The sequence below is a fragment of the Neolamprologus brichardi genome, chromosome 2 (genome assembly GCF_056152115.1).
Source record: "Neolamprologus brichardi isolate AB-2024 chromosome 2, ASM5615211v1, whole genome shotgun sequence".
Taxonomy (NCBI): Eukaryota; Metazoa; Chordata; class Actinopteri; order Cichliformes; family Cichlidae; genus Neolamprologus; species Neolamprologus brichardi.
This window is the reverse complement of record NC_142105.1, coordinates 35,106,294-35,125,000: the sequence shown is the minus strand read 5'-3', so window position 1 is coordinate 35,125,000 and position 18,707 is coordinate 35,106,294. Positions and strand designations below refer to the sequence as shown.

The window sequence follows — 18,707 nt, the reverse complement described above, 5'->3', positions numbered from 1 at the left end:
CCACTGTGCAACTGTGCTGCACTGAACTTTAAAATCAAATTAAGGTTGCTTTCAAAAGATTTAGAATGAGAATAGCTGCACAAGGTTGTTTCTAGTTAAAACAAAATATCTTTTGTTATGAGACTATTTTTGAGGGTCAGAGGTACTTAACCTTTACACCTTTCAAACTTTGACACGTGCACAAAACATATTTCAAATAAAAATGCTGAAAAAACTGATAGACTTGATTATTTGTGTGTAACATCTCTTGCACTGCTTTTTACAGCTGCAAATCAAGGCCAAACATAATCTCATTCATCTTTACAGCTAACTTCCATAAGAGAAGACGCGCTCAATGGGTGTGACTTTTATCAACTCAGGAACTGGTTAATATTAACTTAAGTTATGAACCATAAAGTTAAACAGTGTGGCTTTGTGACTGTGAAGATAAATTCTTTCCCACCACACCTTGTTTGTCTGCGTCTACAATGAGCCAGTCAGCAGCTGCTACGACCAATCCCTTTTCTAGGAGGGCTTACTCTCCACTTTGCGTTTCAAGAGCACAGCAAGAGAATGAGCAAAGTATACAGTTTTTAATTTAAATACCATGGCAAAGCAATGGCATATGGTGTGTCTTTGGATCATATGGCATTTTCAGACCTCAAATGTTACAGCTTTCAACCTGGACACGGAGAATGTACTGCAGAGAAATGGAGATCCAGGCAGCCTTTTTGGATTTTCTGTTGCCTTCCACCAACAGCTGAAACCTGCCAGAAAGAACCTGTGAGTGAAAGCAAAACAATTTGTAAGTTTGGAATTAATCAAACGTTTGTCTTACTGCTTGGTATTTTCCACCAGACTGCTAGTAGGAGCTCCACGAGCAAAGCATCAGAACCAGGTGAATGTTACAGGAGTTGTTTACAAGTGTGATCTGACTACAACATCTAAGAGCTGTCAGCCCATTGAGTTTGACGATAAAGGTTTGTGTACTTTGTCTGAAGCTATATTTATCATTGTTTTATGGTAGCAAGTTTATAAGTGTTTAATATTCAATACAGTCCGCTTGACAGTGCCACTCTTGCTTGTTACTCACATACATTTCTTTAAGGAAAATTACATTATGCACACCACAAAGAACCACATGCAAACAATATAAAAGCCTTACCTGGAATTATAATCAACTGATTTCCTAGTCAACAGCTATTGTATGCATCAAAGTTATTTCCCTGTAAGTAAAATATAACATAAAATATAATAATCGTATGAGTGTGTTTGATATCGGACAGCGACTGTTCATTGTACATGCTGATTGAGAATGGTTATGGTTTTAGGGTAGAAACTGTCCATGAATTACTTGGTCCACGTTTTTAGTGACATGCGGTGACTGACTGAGGACAGAATGTCAAACAGGTGATGGCCAGGTGGAGAGCAGTCTTTAACATTGCGTTGGGCTCTGGAACAGTTGCATGTGATTGCAATATGTTAAAGAGAACCAAGGGGGCAGCCAATGACTATTTCGACTGTGCTGATGGCTTCTATAGATCTTTATCAGTTAGTCAAAGGAGTTTGCAAAGAAAAGCGTCTGGACTTCTTTAAGTTGCTTGAAGACGTTTCACCTCTCATCCGAGAAGCTTCTTCAGTTCTAAGGTCAAATGGTGGAGAGTCCCAGATATAAATCTAGTGGGAGTATCCCCCCACAGAGGGACAAAAGGACCCCCTGATGATCCTCTAATCGCCTCAGCCAAGGTGTGAAACTGGGTGTGGGTCCCAATCAGCCAGAGTTTTGGGTGAGTTCATTGTTCACCCGAATTCACCCGAAAGACAAAACTCCAAAACACAGACTTAACAATGTGGTGTATGCTGTACAGTGCAGCGAGGAATGCCCTGACCTCTACATCGGAGAGACCAAACAGCCACTTCACAAGCGCATGGCACAACACAGAAGAGCCACCTCCACAGGACAAGACTCAGCTGTCCATCTGCATCTTAAGGATAAAGGTCACTCTTTCGAGGATGCCAATGTTCACATTTTGGACAGAGAGGACAGATGGTTTGAAAGACGAGTGAAAGAAGCCATCTATGTCCACTGTGAGCGACCATCTTTGAACAGAGGCGGTGGTTTACGACACCAACTCTCTGCCATCTATAATCCAGTTTTGAGTTCCCTCCCCAGACGCCTTAACGCCCACTCACATCCTGGGCCATCTGACCTCAGGAATTCGCATGATAAGGTGGGGCCAGGTTTCACAATGAACTCACCCGAAACTCTGGCTGTTTGGGACCCACACCCAGTTTCACACCTTGGCTCAGGCGATTAGAGGACAATGACCTGGATGACATGTTTAGCCGCATGTTCTCCTTAAATTGCTGGCTGTCTGAGTGGTGTCCCAGAAATGATGTGGGCTTCATAGATAATTGGCAAACCTTCTGGAGGAAACCTGGTCTTGTTAGGAGAGATGGCATCCATCCCACTTTGGATGGAGCAGCTCTCATTTCTAGAAATATGGACAAATTTATTAAACCCCTCAAAATATGACTATCCAGAGTTGGGACCAGGAAGCAGAGTTGCAGTCTTACACGCCTCTCTGCAGCTTCCCTCCTCCTGCTACCCCCCCAAAAACCCATCTCCATAGAGACTGTGTCAGCTTCCAAAAAGACAAAAAACAAACTAAAAACCAGCAACAAACAACTTAAACATTTACAAAGAAAGAACAATACAGTATCCACATCTGAACCAAAGAGTAAAACAGTGAAATGTGGATTATTAAATATTAGGTCTCTCTCCTCCAAGTCTCTGTTAGTACATGACTTAATAATTGATCAACAAATTGATTTACTCTGCCTTACAGAAACCTGGTTGCAGCAGGATGATTATGTTAGTTTAAATTAATCAACACCCCCGAGTCATTGTAACTACCAGAAGTCTCGAAGCACAGGTCGAGGGGGCGGTGTAGCAGCAATTTTTCACACCAGTCTATTAATTAATGAAAGACCAAGACAGACTTTTAATTCATTTGAAAGCCTGATGCTTAACATTGTCCACCCCAGCTGTGAAACTCAGAAACCAGTCTTACTTGTTATCATCTATCGTCCACCTGGGCCTTACACAGAGTTTCTGTCTGATTTCTCAGACTTTATATCTAATTTAGTTCTGAGCTCAGATAAAATAATTATTGTGGGTGATTTTAACATCCATGTTGATGCTAAAAATGACAGCCTCAACATGGCATTTAATCTGTTATTAGACTCAATTGGTTTCTCTCAAAATGTAAAAGAACCCACCCACCACTTTAATCACACTCTAGATCTTGTTTTAACATATGGCATAGAAACTGAACATTTAACAGTGTTTCCTGAAAACCCTCTCCTGTCTGATCATTTCTTGATAACATTTACATTTACAATAATTGATTATGCAGCAGTGGAGAGTGGACTTTATCAAAGTAGATGTCTTTCTGAAAGCGCTGTAACTAAGTTTAAGAATATAATCCAGCCACTGTTATCATCGTCAATGCCCTGTACCAACATAGAGCAGAGCAGCTATCTAAACGCTACCCCAACAGAGGTCGATTATCTTGTTAATAATTTCACCTCCTCACTACGTACGACTCTGGATACTGTAGCTCCGGTGAAAACTAAGGTCTCTAATCAGAAGTACCTGACCCCGTGGTATAATTCTCAAACACGTACCCTAAAGCAGATGACTCGTAATCTGGAGAGGAAATGGCGTGTCACAAATTTAGAGGATCATCATTTAGCCTGGAGAAATAGTTTGTTGCTTTATAAGAAAGCCCTCCGCAAAGCCAGAACAGCTTACTACTCATCACTGATTGAAGAAAATAAGAACAACCCCAGGTTTCTCTTCAGCACTGTAGCCAGGCTGACAAAAAGTCAGAGCTCTTTTGAGCCAACCATCCCTTTAACGTTAACTAGTGATGATTTCATGAACTTCTTCACAAATAAAATTTTTATCATTAGAGAAAAAATTAACAATAATCATCCCACAGATGTAATATTATCTACAGCTACTCTTAGTACCATTGATGTTAAGTTAGACTCTTTTTCTCCAATCGATCTTTCTGAGTTAACTTCAATAATTACTTCCTCCAAACCATCAACGTGTCTTTTAGACCCCATTCCTACAAAACTGCTCAAAGAAGTCCTGCCATTGATTAATTCTTCGATCTTATATATGATCAACCTATCTCTAATAATCGGCTATGTACCACAGGCCTTCAAGGTGGCTGCAGTTAAACCTTTACTCAAAAAGCCATCTCTAGACCCAGCAGTCTTAGCTAATTATAGGCCAATCTCCAACCTTCCTTTCATATCAAAAATCCTTGAAAGAGTAGTTGTCAAACAGCTAACAGATCATCTGCAGAGGAATGGTTTATTTGAAGAGGTTTCAGTCAGGTTTCAGAGTTCATCACAGCACAGAAACAGCTTTAGTGAAGGTTACAAATGATCTTCTTATGGCCTCTGACAGTGGACTCATCTCTGTGCTTGTCCTTCTTGACCTTAGTGCAGCATTCGATACTGTTGACCATAATATCCTATTAGAGCGATTAGAACATGCTGTAGGTATTACAGGTATTGCACTGCAGTGGTTTGTATCATATCTATCTAATAGACTCCAATTTGTGCATGTAAATGGAGAGTCCTCTTCACACACTTAGGTTAATTATGGAGTTCCACAGGGTTCAGTGCTAGGACCAATTCTGTTTACATTATACATGCTTCCCCTGGGCAGCATCATTAGAAGACATAGCATACATTTTCACTGCTATGCAGATGACACCCAGCTCTATCTGTCCATGAAGCCAGATAACACACACCAATTAGTTAAACTGCAGGAATGTCTTAAAGACATAAAGACTTGGATGGCCACTAACTTTCTGCTTCTTAATTCAGATAAAACTGAGGTCATTGTACTCGGCGCTGAAAAGCTTAGAAATATGGTATCTAACCAGATTCTTACTCTGGATGGCATTACCTTGGCCTCCAGTAACACTGTGAGGAACCTTGGAGTCATTTTTGACCAGGATATGTCCTTCAACGCACACATTAAACAAATATGTAAGACTCCGTTCTTCCATTTGCGCAACATCTCTAAAATTAGAAATATCCTGTCTCAGAGTGACGCTGAAAAACTAGTTCATGCATTTATTACTTCCAGGCTGGACTACTGCAATTCATTATTATCAGGATGTCCAAAAAACTCACTGAAAAGCCTTCAGCTAATCCAAAATGCTGCAGCAAGAGTACTGACAGGGACTAGAAAGAGAGAGCATATTTCTCCTGTTTTGGCTTCCCTTCATTGGCTTCCTGTTAAATCCAGAATTGAATTCAAAATCCTGCTCCTCACATACAAGGTCTTAAATAATCAGGCCCCATCTTATCTTAATGACCTTGTAGTACCATATCACCCTATTAGAGCACTTCGCTCCCGCTCTGCAGGCCTACTTGTTGTTCCTAGAGTATTTAAAAGTAGAATGGGAGGGAGAGCCTTCAGTTTTCAGGCCCCTCTTCTGTGGAACCAGCTTCCAGTTTGGATTCGGGAGACAGACACTATCTCTACTTTTAAGATTAGGCTTAAAACTTTCCTTTTTGCTAAAGCATATAGTTAGGGCTGGACCAGGTGACCCTGAATCCTCCCTTAGTTATGCTGCAATAGATGTAGGCTGCCGGGGGATTCCCATGATGCATTGAGTTTTTCCTTTCCAGTCACCTTTCTCGCTCTCTATGTATTAACAGACCTCTCTGTGTTGAATCATATCTGTTATTAACCTCTGTCTCTCTTCCACAGCATGTCTTTTATCCTGTCTTCCTTCTCTCACCCCAACCGGTCGCAGCAGATGGCCGCCCCTCCCTGAGCCTGGTTCTGCCGGAGGTTTCTTCCTGTTAAAAGGGAGTTTTTCCTTCCCACTGTCGCCAAAGTGCTTGCTCATAGGGGGTCATATGATTGTTGGGTTTTTCTCTGTATCTATGAAGCGCCTTGAGGCGACTTTTGTTGTGATTTGGCGCTATATAAATAAAATTGAATTGAATTGAATTGAGAACCTTCACAGATTTATCAGTTAAGCAGCTAGCATAACACAATGTGAGACAGTATGTTTATACACTCTCGTGTGGTAAAAGCTCACTAACAGTGACTTTTCTTCAACATTTTCATAAAGTGCAAACATTGCTGTGGTTATTTTGTCAGCGTCTTTGATGTTGCTGGCCCAAGAATCTTTCTTGTTGTATGATTTCACCTTCTTTAGAAGCAGACTCATCTCCTGAAACAAGTCCAACTACAGTGGTGTTATATGCAGTTTAAATAAGGAGTTGGTAGGACAGACTGTGTGTAGTCTAAATTGTATAGAGAGCACAGTATTAGGCTGAGAACACAGCACAGTGTGGGGAATTAGTGCTGAGTGAGATAATGAAAGAGGTGGTGAGTACACATTTTGTCAATGGTTTGCAAGAAAATCTTTGATGGAAGTTCAGGTGTGACAGTGGAAGTCCAAATTTGCTGATCAGCAAAGTGACTAAAGCCAAATGACCCCCTGTGAAAGCTGGTTAGCTGTCCAGTTCGGGCAGTCTTCTGTCACCCCCAGAGTGAGTGCAGCTGGTCTGTAATGTTCAGACTGTCAACTGCAGGCTTTTTTGCTTCAAGGATAACAGGGGCTGGTGATACCCTGGGTGAGAGAGGGGCATGTGCTAGAGACAAATTAAAGTTCATAAAGACAGGCATGATTTGGTTGAGTGCATTCTTGGGTATTCCATCAGAGTCAGTAATGACTGAAAACAACCAGTGTCTGCATGGGAGCGTCTCTGAATGCACAACATCCTGAACCAGAAGCAGATAAACTGCAGCAGAAGACCACACTGAGTGCAGCTGACAAACCTGCAATTTTTGAGTGATGCCATTATGTGGCCCAAAGTTTGCGAGAAATATTTTCAGTACTTTGCACAATATATGCCACAATGGATTAAGACAGGTTTGAAGGCAAAACAGAGTGCAACCTGGTACAAGCAAGGTGTAAGAAATGAAGGGGCCAGTGAGTATGTTATTTATATCGCACCCAAAACACTGTGCAGCAAAGTTATTAATTTAAACTCCTGTTTAATAGTCCAATACCATATATAAATACTTAAAATTGTGCGAAAATGTAAAGAAGAAAAAGAAGAGAAAACATATGCCAACACTTGCTCAAATTTCATTGTCAATATTTACTGAAGCGTTGAAGTGCAAAATAGAACAAGATATCTGTAGAATTTATCCCTAATACTTTAAACAAAAGGCTGTTGTAAGGGTTTGGGGACTTAAATGGTAAAAAATGGTAAATGGCCTGCATTTGTATAGCCCTTTACTCAGTCCCTAAGGACCCCAAAGCGCTTTACACTACATTCAGTCATTCACCCATTCACACACACATTCACACACTGGCAATGGCAAGCTACGTTGTAGCCGCAGCTGCCCTGGGGCGCACTGACAGAGGCTTAAGCAGCAAAGTATATTTATTTTGCTGATATAACTCATTTAATTTAAATCTGTTTCTGGGAAGTAATCATAAAACTTTCTCTCAACTAAACATTAACAGAGTGAGCTCAACTTTCTGGTTTTACAGAGTTCCTCAATAGTAAAGGCATAAATAACCAGTGGATGGGAGCTAGAGTCACGAGCCAAGGTCCTGGTAAAAATGTAATGGTAAGGAATGCATTCAGATTTTAAAGGAAATTTTAAGAAAGTCACCATCTTTTGTAAATCTAGCCTCCTTCCCTTTTAGACTTGTGCGCATCACTATCAGGACTGGGACATAACCCCAGGTCTTTACGTTCCTCACCTGCTGACGGGTCAGTGCTACCTCTTAGGAGACGACCTGAAGGTGGGGGAAGAAGAAAGGAGCTGGCGGAGGGTTGTTTGTGATAGAGAACACTTAACAAGACGTCAAAAGGACCACGACTGGTTTGCCTATTGCCAGCAGGGTCATGGAGCATCTTTTGCACAGGATAACATATCCCTTCTATTTGGAGCACCAGGAGCTTATCAGTGGAAAGGTACATTAGAGCTTAGCAGTCGAGTGGTTTGACAAAATATATTCACTTATTCATGTTTTTTTATGTTTCATGTTGTTTTCACCCAAATGATCCTGCTCAAAGGAATAGTAAGAATGGAGGTTTTGGACAATCTGGACATCTACAGTGAGGATGCTCGCGAGACTGGAAATATTGACGATTTTAACCCAAAACTCATTCCTCTTAAGTCAAACAGCTACCTGGGTCAGTTTCTTCTCTCTTGAATACTGGTTAATGGTCAAGCAAATGTTAAAATTAAGATGTAAATTTTAGTGGTGTCAATGGATAAAACTCTTACAAAGTGAAACATTACAGTGAAACAGCATCATCCTGTACTATCCAGGATTCTCCATTGACTCCGGAATGGCCCTCATCAGGAAGGGCGAGCTGACAATCGTATCAGGAGCACCCAGAGGAGGTTACAGCGGACAGGTGGCATTTCTGAAGGCAGACCCTGTGGCACAGAGAAATCTGTCCGTGGAGCTGGTCCTCTCTGGACCAGGCCTGGCCTCCTCCTTTGGCTATGATTTGGCAGTGGTGGATCTCAACAGTGATGGGTAGGTTGAAGATTATGTCCATTAAACCACAGCCATTACATCTACATTTTTAGTTTTATACAAAAGGCTATACAAAAAGCTAGCTTTTTGTATAGCCTTAGGAGGTGGAACACTAAATACACACAGAACAGGGACTATCAGAGTGAAATAGGAAATATAACAGGTATGCACAGACACAAGCTTAGCACTAAGACATCAGACATGGCAATAAGGAGGGAACACAAAGATGTAGGACCACGGCAGGCACAGAGATGCAGAACAGAAGGAACTCAAAATACTAAACCTGAGAACTAGAAATACTAGAACAGAAACCAAAATATTAATAGTGACAACCCTGAATAACAAATAATTAAGAAACACAAATAAAAAAGCTACAAAACACTGGGTCACTGACCCAGGACCATGACAATATTTTTATGGGTTGGTTCAACCAACCCATAAAAATATGGGTCTGGGCTGAGGGAGGTCTGGGCTTCTCTGCTCGGGCTGCTGCCCCCGTGACCCGGCCCCAGATAAACGAAAGAAGATGGATGGATGGATGGATGGAAATAAAGGGTTCAGTCTGAGTATCTAATAGCAAAAATGCATTTCATGAAAAAGATTATAGATTTCTCTTTCTCTAAATTCAGAGAGCTGTCATGCTAACATCATGAATTTTACACTCAAACACACATTATTCATCACAGATTAGGAAGTACACAGTCAATATAACTTTCTGTCTCTATTGCTATTCAGTAGTATTCATAGTAATTGGTTTTATATTGTGTTTTTTTGCTGCATGCAGGTGGGATGACCTCGCTGTGGGAGCACCGCAGTTCTTTGTCAAAGATGGCGAGGTTGGAGGAGCAGTCTATATCTATATCAATAACAAAGGAAGAAACTGGGAGAATATTGTTCCAGTCAAACTTCTTGGACATAAAGACTCCATGTTTGGCCTCGCAGTAGAAAATATTGGAGACATCAATCAAGATCATTATGGAGGTTGTAACATTTTAACTATATTTACAGAATATGAAAAAGTCACTAAATAACAATAGATAGTATTACATACCACAACCACATTCACTACTGGGTAAACCACATCGAGTTATGTCATAAAATACACAAATGTAATAAACCACACTCATCCTCAGCACACAGTGGGAGTGTTTTATTGCTTATGAATTGGACTTTAAATTTGTAACAGATAGGATGTCTCATATCTTCTCAAAGTAACTATCAGGGTTTCAATTTAAGCCCTAAAAACAACAGGAATTAAAAGACACAAAAGACAAGTGATACACGGAGTATACTCCAGTGTAAATGTCATTTCTGAAGATTTGTTATGTTAATTTCCAGTTTGGACTCTTCTAACTTGCCTTTGCATGATTAACAAATACTACACAATATCTTAGCCTTCCTAGATGCTATTTACCAATAAATTACTTAGGGATAGGCCCTCTCTTTGACATCATACAGACCCAAGAGTAGAAAAAAAAAAGCATGAAACAGAGTGGCTAAAGCAGTCTGACACTTCAGTCTTGGCTCACAGAGATGACTTTAGCCATGTTAAAAAAGAGGATGTTAAAAAAAAGAGGATCTACTATTGTAGGTGCTCTTTAAATGCATTTTTGGATAAACCCCCAACTTTGTTGTCTCAGTGTTGTCACCATGATTTGTATTAGTGTTTGCCTGTGTTGACAGATATTGCAGTGGGAGCACCGTATGAGGGCTCTGGACTTGTATACCTTTACTATGGCTCTCCAGATGGTGTCAACAGAGAGCCTGCACAGGTGAATTTGCTGAGCTTTCTCAACATCAGCGATTTAATTCAATAATATATGAATATTTACAATACAAAAAAACGTAATATCTTATATCTTTATATTTTTTCTTGTTTAGATAATTTCATCACAATCAAAGAAAGTGAAACTGTTTGGATATTCTCTGACTGGTAACCTGGACGTGGATGATAATCAGTATCCTGACTTGGCTGTTGGATCTCTCTCTGATTCCATTTTTGTTTACAGGTATATATATAGAGAGAGAGTTACTGCACAAGCACAAGATAAAAAGTAACCAATGATAAATGCATCCCATGCACTTCATTTTCTTTTTTTTATTTATACTTGAAGCTCAGTTTAATTTTATGTTAAAAAAAAATTCTGGATAGAAACTAACCCCGAGCTCAGATTTCTTTTAATAAACACATTTTATCATTCTGATCATTTTATTCTAATCATATTGATTTACTTTTTTAAAACAAATATGCTGTATAAATACTTTTAAACATGCACAATAATTTATTAATGGTTCACTTTCTGACAGAACAACTTCAATTCCACAAACCACTACATGTAGTTGTTGTTTTAATGTTTTAAATTCCTCTCTGGTTTTGATTCTATAAATATGAAGGTACAGAAAGTCTCATTAGTGATTTTCTTTCTCATATATGTTGCAGAGCAAGGCCAGTGGTCACCGTCAGCACCGCTATTAAGATTGCACCAAATGAAATAGACATCGCAAAGAAACGATGTGATGAGCAAATATGGTAAGATGTTCAAAAACACAAATTATAACATGCTCTATCTGCAACGCTGTTGAGTTTTAATTGAACATGTCTGCACAAACTTCAAGTTTTTTGGCAGTCGAAGCATGTTTTACCTACACAGCACATCCTGAGTCGTTCAACCCTAAACTGAGTAAGTTTTCTTTGTTTAGTATTCCTTAAATCCATAGTTTTAAAATGGAGGTATAGTAAAGGCTTATTATACGACCTTGATATGTGTACAATTTTGAGGACTAGAAAAATACATATATGTTCCCAGGCTATAAAAGGTACATATTTGTAGCATTTATTGTAGATTTTATGGTAAAATCTAAGGAGTTTGATCAAATACAAAACAATATCTTTAAGGGTTTATTGTTCGTTGACAATTTAAGTTAACTGAAAAAAGTCATGCATTCTGATACATTTGTTCTCTTTTTGACATGTTTATTTGTGCTAATATGATGCAAAGGATAACAATGTTGCCAAGAAAGTTCTGGGATAAAACCTTCCTGTACCTGCTCTAGTTTGCATTTAGCATTTAAAGAAATATAACTGGTTAATTTAAGTTGTACTGTGTAACTGTGTAACATTAGGTACATGTTGCTGTACATATATATGGGTGTGCTATAATCAGTTATTTACAGTAGTACTAATCCTATGTTAACTGGAGTCAGTTGTTTCTAATCTGTTGAATGTACTTATCTGTATTACAGTGCTCAACTTTACTTTTGATGCTGATTATGAGATGAAAAAATCAAGAGTCAGGGTCAACTTTATGGATTCATCTCAAGGAAAGCTGGAGCTGTCTGGTCAAGGGAGACAGGCCTGTCACAAAACTGCGCTCCAGCTTTTGGTACTGTTTCATTTCGTTAGAAGACACACAGTCTCATAATGCTGCTTGATTTTCAACACTTTCACTTCACTTAGTTATATTGGACTTTGCAGAAAGTTACTTTAAAATTAAAATGTTTAAAATGTAGTACAATTTACAGAGACTAATAACATTTGTCATTAGGTGTTATACAAAACCTTGTGGGTAAAAAAACAAAATCACATTAAATCACAGCAAAGCTTTTTCGTTCCAGAGAAATATCAAGGACAAGCTGCAGAATATTCCCATCTCTGTCACTGTTTCTCTGAGCTCCAGTCAGACAACCAGTGCTAGTGCGGATCAGCTCAGTTTTACTCCTGTCCTCAACCGCTACCAGCAGAAGACCACTTCCTCAGAGGTAGAAATGAGTTTATATGCAGTTCTGATCAAATTTATTCAAATTTTGCTGGGTGTATGAAGACTTAGAGAGTAAAGTTTTTCGAATGAACTCACGTTTTTGCACATTACACCTGCATGTGCATTTACTTAAAATATAATCAAAATCAAAGTTGCAGGAAGTTAGAAATATACACATATACTCAAGTTAAATTAAAAATGGTTGGTTTCCTGGAGACTGGTGGGTTAGCTTAAGACAAAAAAAAAAATACTGTATTTATTTCAAAGACCCTCAGGGAGACCTGAGCACAGATGTATCAAACAGAAAATAATGAACACAACACAAAAAACAAAATTTAAATGAGCCTGTAGCATACTTAGTGTCAGTTTCACAAGAATAAAACTGTAACAATATCAACCCATAGATAAGGTAAAGCTTGTGTATAAAGGGGCCAATATGACATCCCCAATGTTCATACAAAGGTGGGTTGATTCAGTTGAAGAGATATATTTCCTCTCATCTTCCAAGTATCAACTGGTGATTTGTGTCACATTTATTTTAATCCCACTGACCATTTTCAGTGTTTGAACAAATTGAATAACCAACTTAAATTCAGAAGGTGTCAGAAGCCTGTGACAAGTCAAATACAGAATATTACAATTAAAACTAGAATGTTCTTGACTGTATCTTTCTGTTTACTGCAGTTATTGAAATTGTGTGAATTAAATCCCTTAATTCTGTTGTTGTGACGGATATGAACAGAATCCTGGAACCTAGCTGAAGCTTTATTAGAGAAGAGTTTCTTCTCTTTTTTAACAGATCGTTCTAATAAATAGAGGTTGTGGCAGTGACAAAATTTGTCAAAGTAACCTGGACTTACAGTACAAGTTCTGTTCCAAAAAAACTCAAGACAGTCAAGATGTTTTCAAATCACTGGCCAGGTAAACCAAAAATATAAAAGCTCAAAAATAAAGTCTTTTTTTTTTGTAAACCAAAACATGCACCCCTCAGCCCAAGCTGCATTAACTTTTACTGTCACTCCTTTAGTGAGGATGGTGTTGCAGTCATCACTCCATCAGATGAAGACATAGCTTTGGAGATCACTGTGACTAACAAAAACGGGGATGATGCACACCAGAGTCGTTTGGCCATTATACTCCCAGACATAGTGCGCTACTCATCCTACTCGACCACTGCAGTGAGTACAGAAAAGTTGTTTTCCCCTTGTTTGATCGTATGTTTTACTCCATGAATCCATATCCTGTTCCTTATGCTTCACTTTTAGATTCCAACTTTGATTTTCTACTTCCTACTTGTTGTGTTACTCTAAAATGTGATGGACAAAATATATTGGAATATTTTAATGATACTTTGGGTAATTTTGGTACTCCAAAATTTGATGTCATCTCCCAGGACTTTTTTATAATCAATGTATATTTGTAGACTTATACATTTGGCAATGAGATTGCCTGCTTGTTTCCTCAGGAAAAACAAGTGAGTTGTACAGGCAACAGGATGCCAATTGCCTGTGACCTGGGAAATCCACTCCAAAGAGATGCTGAAGTGAGTAGCGTTGCTAAGTTTCTTCCACATCTGCATCACTATTTGCATGTTTGATGGTTACTTTGTTCCTTTCAGGTAACGTTTTATGTCATGCTCACAACTTCTGGCCTCGCGTTGAGCACAAAATTAATTAACATCACTTTACAGCTGGAGACGTAAGTAGGCTGATCTGAAGGGATTATGTTACTAATCAGTGATCAGTGGAATGTAAATGACATTCAGTAAGCAAAAATAATAATTTACAAATAATCTTGGTTCTTCCTGCGATGTAGGACGAGTGAGCAGACCATACAGCCAATACAGGCCTTTGCCAAAGTTGTTTTTGAGCTGCAGTTGCAAGTGAACGGGTGAGTTCTCCTTTAAATTAAAATTAACATTGCTTGTTCCATTTGTCATCTTAAAAATGAATGATTTTGCTTGAAGGATTTAAAAATGACTAATATAATATCATAACGTGTTTCCTCATCAGGATCACTAGACCTTCTCAGGTGTCAATTGGTGACATTGTAAAGGGTGAAAGTCCGATAAAATCTGTGGATCAAATAGGAAACTCAGTTCAGTATGAATTTAGGGTAAGGTGATATTTGGTACTAAACTTTAAATTAATCCTGCTGGTTATTTTTTCTCATGGGCCCAAGAAAACATGCACTGTTTCTCTAATAGATAACGAATTTGGGCAGACCTCTGAAGCATTTTGCAAATGCATCACTGAGCATCTACTGGCCAAAGGAGAACTCTGTAGGAAAGTGGCTTCTCTACTTGATTCACATCACCAATGACGGTGTGCATTCTGTCCCCTGCTCACCTGTAGATGAAGTCAGTCCACTTAAACATGTAAAGGTAAGGAAATCCTGTCATTGTTGAAATGTAAGCAATGCTTTAATGGCAAATACATCTAACCGGATCATGTCTGATACCAAGGGCTGGCATGACACAGCAAGAAAAAGACGTGAGGCTGAACATAAAGCCCTCTCAACTGATGGATTCACATTTCTTCCAACAAAAAGAAAATATAAAACACTGGTAGGAGAATAATATTTTAATTAAAATTAAACATTAATTATAATAAATTAAAATGTTGCAGCAGTTTCCTTTTACTGCTGAACTGATACTTTATGCAAACTGAGACTGATGAACATGCACACCTGAGGCCTGCTGTCTTCCCTTTAGACATGCTCAGATGGACTGAATTGTGTGGAGATACGCTGCCCTCTGCTGGGCCTGGACAGTACTGCACGGATTGTTCTGCATTCTCGCCTTTGGAACGCCACTTTGGCAGAGGTGCTCCATTTCTGAAAAGTGCTATTGTAATGTGTATAGCCACAGCAGGTAGCTGTTCTCAGGGAACAAGCCACATCGTTCTATATCCCCCCTCTAATCGGAATACTATCAAAATTAGACACTAGCTGGTGTACATTGTAGCTCATATAGAAACCTCTATTTCCAGAGGTGACACAGTGTTGTAGTGTTTAGTGTAGTACTGGACTCATGGTAGAAAATTCTAGGCTCAGAATTCATGGTCTTTGGCGTTTCTGTGTGAAGTTTCCTCTGAGTTCTCTGTCTTCAGCTTGCTTCTTAGTTTAATTGGTGATTCTAAATTTACCTGAGGTATAAAAGCAAAGTAGATACATTTTTGCATGAATATATATGAAAAGGTAAAATGCTGATTGTAGTGTAAAAGCGCTTTGAGTGGTCATTAATGCTATAATGCCAGTTCATCCTGTAAATTACCATTAAACACTAAAAATCACCAACAAAGTGAGCAAGGAGAGACAAGAATAAAGCCTACTTAAGAAAATTTTTTGAAAGCCTTTTACTATGAGGGAAGTGAATGCAACGCCTCTGATTATTTTACACAGTTGTGGTCCTGTGAGTAGGGATGGGTACCGGTATCTGGTGCTATTATAGCACCGTTTCTGACATAAACGGTAGTAACCAGACCGAAAAGCAGCGCACATTGCGGTGCTTTATTTCGGTGCTTTTTTTCCCTGAGATGTCATACACTTTGGATTCCAGCCAATCATTTTACCTTTGCGAGCGTAGTAGGTGGGCCCAGGTACGTACGTCCTTTTAGAGCAGAGCTACAGATTAAAAATGCCCAAGGCGAAGCGGTCAAAGTCTGGCTGTACTTCACAGCAAAAGATGCAAACTCAGCAGCTGCAACAAGTGCTTTAAGCTGATACTGTGATACTGTCAAAGGAGGTAACACCTCAAATCTGATGAAACACCTGGCGACGTATAGCGTTTTTTTAAAAGCCGAGAAATGCGCCGTATTTGATAGCTTGCTGCGAGACCTCACACCGAGCACATCTACTGCGGGTGTGGTGCCTGTTATCGGACCCGGAGTTAGAAACATCCCCCAAGAACCCCAAGAGGAGAGTCCTGGCCCCTAGCCCTGCCAGTGAAATGATGACGGTTCTTCTCTGTGTGAGTAGCTTAATTTTGTTCGTGTGTAATTTACGTTGAGTAGGCTAACCACGTTATTACATTAATGCACGTAAGGTGAACTAACAAACACCGTCGTAGTTACATGCGGCTGTCTTCTTGTTTGATGGCAGATACTCCCTTCACCCTGGCCAAAAAGGCTAAAATGACCAAAGAAAAAGAGGGAAACAGTTAAACATGAGAGGTTTTTGGATAAAGTTTGTGTTTTTTCCATTGTTTAAGCACTGCTTCCAGCCAAGAGTGATACCATATATGCCCTATAGCTGCAGAAAAGGCTAACATTGTTATCTTTTTACAAAAAAACAGCTAAACATGAGAGGTTTTTGGACAAAGTGTGTGGTCTCCATTCTTTAAGCACTGGTTCAAGCACCATTTAAGTACCGGCACTGTTTCAAAAGTACCGGTTTGGTACTGGTATCAGATAAAACCTAAACGATACCCATCCCTACCTGTGAGTAGGCTAATAAGTAGGAACAAATTAAAACCTAACCCTAACCCACACCCTCTAGCAGATCATTACATGAAGGAACCTTTTGAAAACAAGCGCGTCCATGCTCACAGGTGTACACACGGGTTCTCACACACACAAACGACACCCTTTTTGGCTCCTACCTCAAAGCACACTGTGCTCTGTCGATATTATGTGCTGCACAATAATGTTTAATATTTAGTATTTACTGTTATATTCCCATATATCATCGTGATGTTGTTTATTGTATTGCTCTAGTTTTCTTCTGCTTGTTTTCTTTTTTCTTTCTCAACAGGTGATCCAGGTGATTGATATATGTATTTTTTTTCTGCTTATTTAGTTGGTTTTTGGTTTTTTTGCCCTTTATCCCCGTCCCTCTTCTCCGCTGTTTTTTCCCCCTCTTCCTTTCTCCCTTTTCTTTTCCTCATTCAAGTCTGTCCCGTATCTAGCAAGTGAAAATAAAAAATAAATAAAATAAACAATAAAAGGTGAATCAAATAGACCATTACGGCAAGGCTGGGATGGTCAATTTGGTAAAGTAAATCCGTTGGGCATCTTTCTTCGCCTTTAGACAATAATTCTGATGGCAAAAGAACCAAACGGGACAGGCAAAAAAAAAAAAGGAACAAATTAAAACCATTAGAAACCTTCATGGCAATTAAACAATAATTTAGTGTAGATTCTTATTTCTACAAAACACTCACATGGACTTGTTTCTCACTCTGTTACCCATTTCCAGCCTTACTTAACAGCATGTCACCAGTATCTTATTCAGTTTTTCTCTTCCATTTAGGATTACAGCTCTTTAAACTATCTTCTCATTGTTGTTGATGCAACTCTGACTCTAACCAACGCTCCAGAGAACATTGGACTTAAACCAGACAAACTCAGGACAAAGGTAAAAAAAAAAATTTTGTTTGTTTGTTTTTTAAGACCAATTTTGTTAAATTACTCACATGAGCAGTTGCTCTTTAATACAGCTACCTTTGAGTTCAGTGTACTATAACAATTACATTACAATAATGTTTGTAACAGTCTAAGATGGACAGAAAGTCACAGCCTTCTAGGATTTGTGCATCTGAAGACATACTGTTGTTTTGGGTCTGCACATCATTATTATTATTATTATTATTATTATTATTATTATTATTATTATTATTATTATTATTATCTAAATGTCCACAGGCAAAACTGACAGTGTTCCTTGAGAGAAAGACTGAATTCCTGGTCAAAGTTGCGTGGTGGATAATCTTCCTGACAGTCATGTCTTTGCTGCTGCTGTTGGCCTTTTTAGGCTTCCTACTGTGGAAGGTAACAACAAATACAGAATACCTGTAAAATGTTGTTTTAAAAATTCACTGAGCTGATAGCTATACAGTTCATAGCATCAGCAGTGTCAAATCAGTCTCTCAGTAATCTTCCAACAAAGCAGTAAAAGCAGTTTGTTTTTTCCAGCAGTTGCAAGCATTACTCTTAGCATTCTTCCTAAATTGTGAATACTTTAAATAGAAAAGGCAAATTTCTGCAGTCTGAAAGCACTTAAATGTGGCACAGATGAGGATTTTTGAATGTACAATGAACAGTTGAAACGGTTACTATTTTTCATGAATTCTTTACTTTTTACAAACTTGTCTGTGAACTGTCATAGGCCTACTGACCCTTGTCCTTATTTCTTTTTGTAAGCATGGGTGCATCCACTGCATTGATCATAAGAAGAAGTTCTCAGATAATGGAGCTCCAAACACAGAGACAGCACCCCTTAAAGGCTAAAGGGCAAACCTTAAGGACACCTTGAAGATTTAAGAACAACACTGAGGCTTCCATGGCGAGCTGTTGTTTTATATTTTCTACTATTAGCACAGAATTATCTGATAATTTTATGATGTGTTAGGATT

At 38.9% G+C, this 18,707-nt stretch overlaps 1 protein-coding gene across 1 annotated transcript; it reads left to right on the top strand.

Annotated features, from left to right (window-relative positions):
- Positions 1–604: 604 nt before the first annotated feature.
- Positions 605–18,582, top strand: LOC102776172 (integrin alpha-6-like). Its single transcript, XM_006808947.3, has 25 exons — positions 605–762; positions 838–959; positions 7,593–7,672; positions 7,752–8,022; positions 8,125–8,244; positions 8,384–8,597; positions 9,382–9,578; positions 10,281–10,369; positions 10,479–10,606; positions 11,038–11,127; positions 11,214–11,278; positions 11,841–11,980; positions 12,213–12,356; positions 13,155–13,276; positions 13,383–13,533; positions 13,821–13,898; positions 13,974–14,053; positions 14,171–14,245; positions 14,368–14,470; positions 14,562–14,738; positions 14,820–14,921; positions 15,069–15,179; positions 17,606–17,710; positions 17,998–18,123; positions 18,496–18,582. The coding sequence occupies exons 1-25, from the start codon at positions 605–607 to the stop codon at positions 18,580–18,582; spliced, it is 3,135 nt and encodes a 1,044-aa protein (XP_006809010.3).
- The last annotated feature ends 125 nt before the right edge of the window (positions 18,583–18,707 follow it).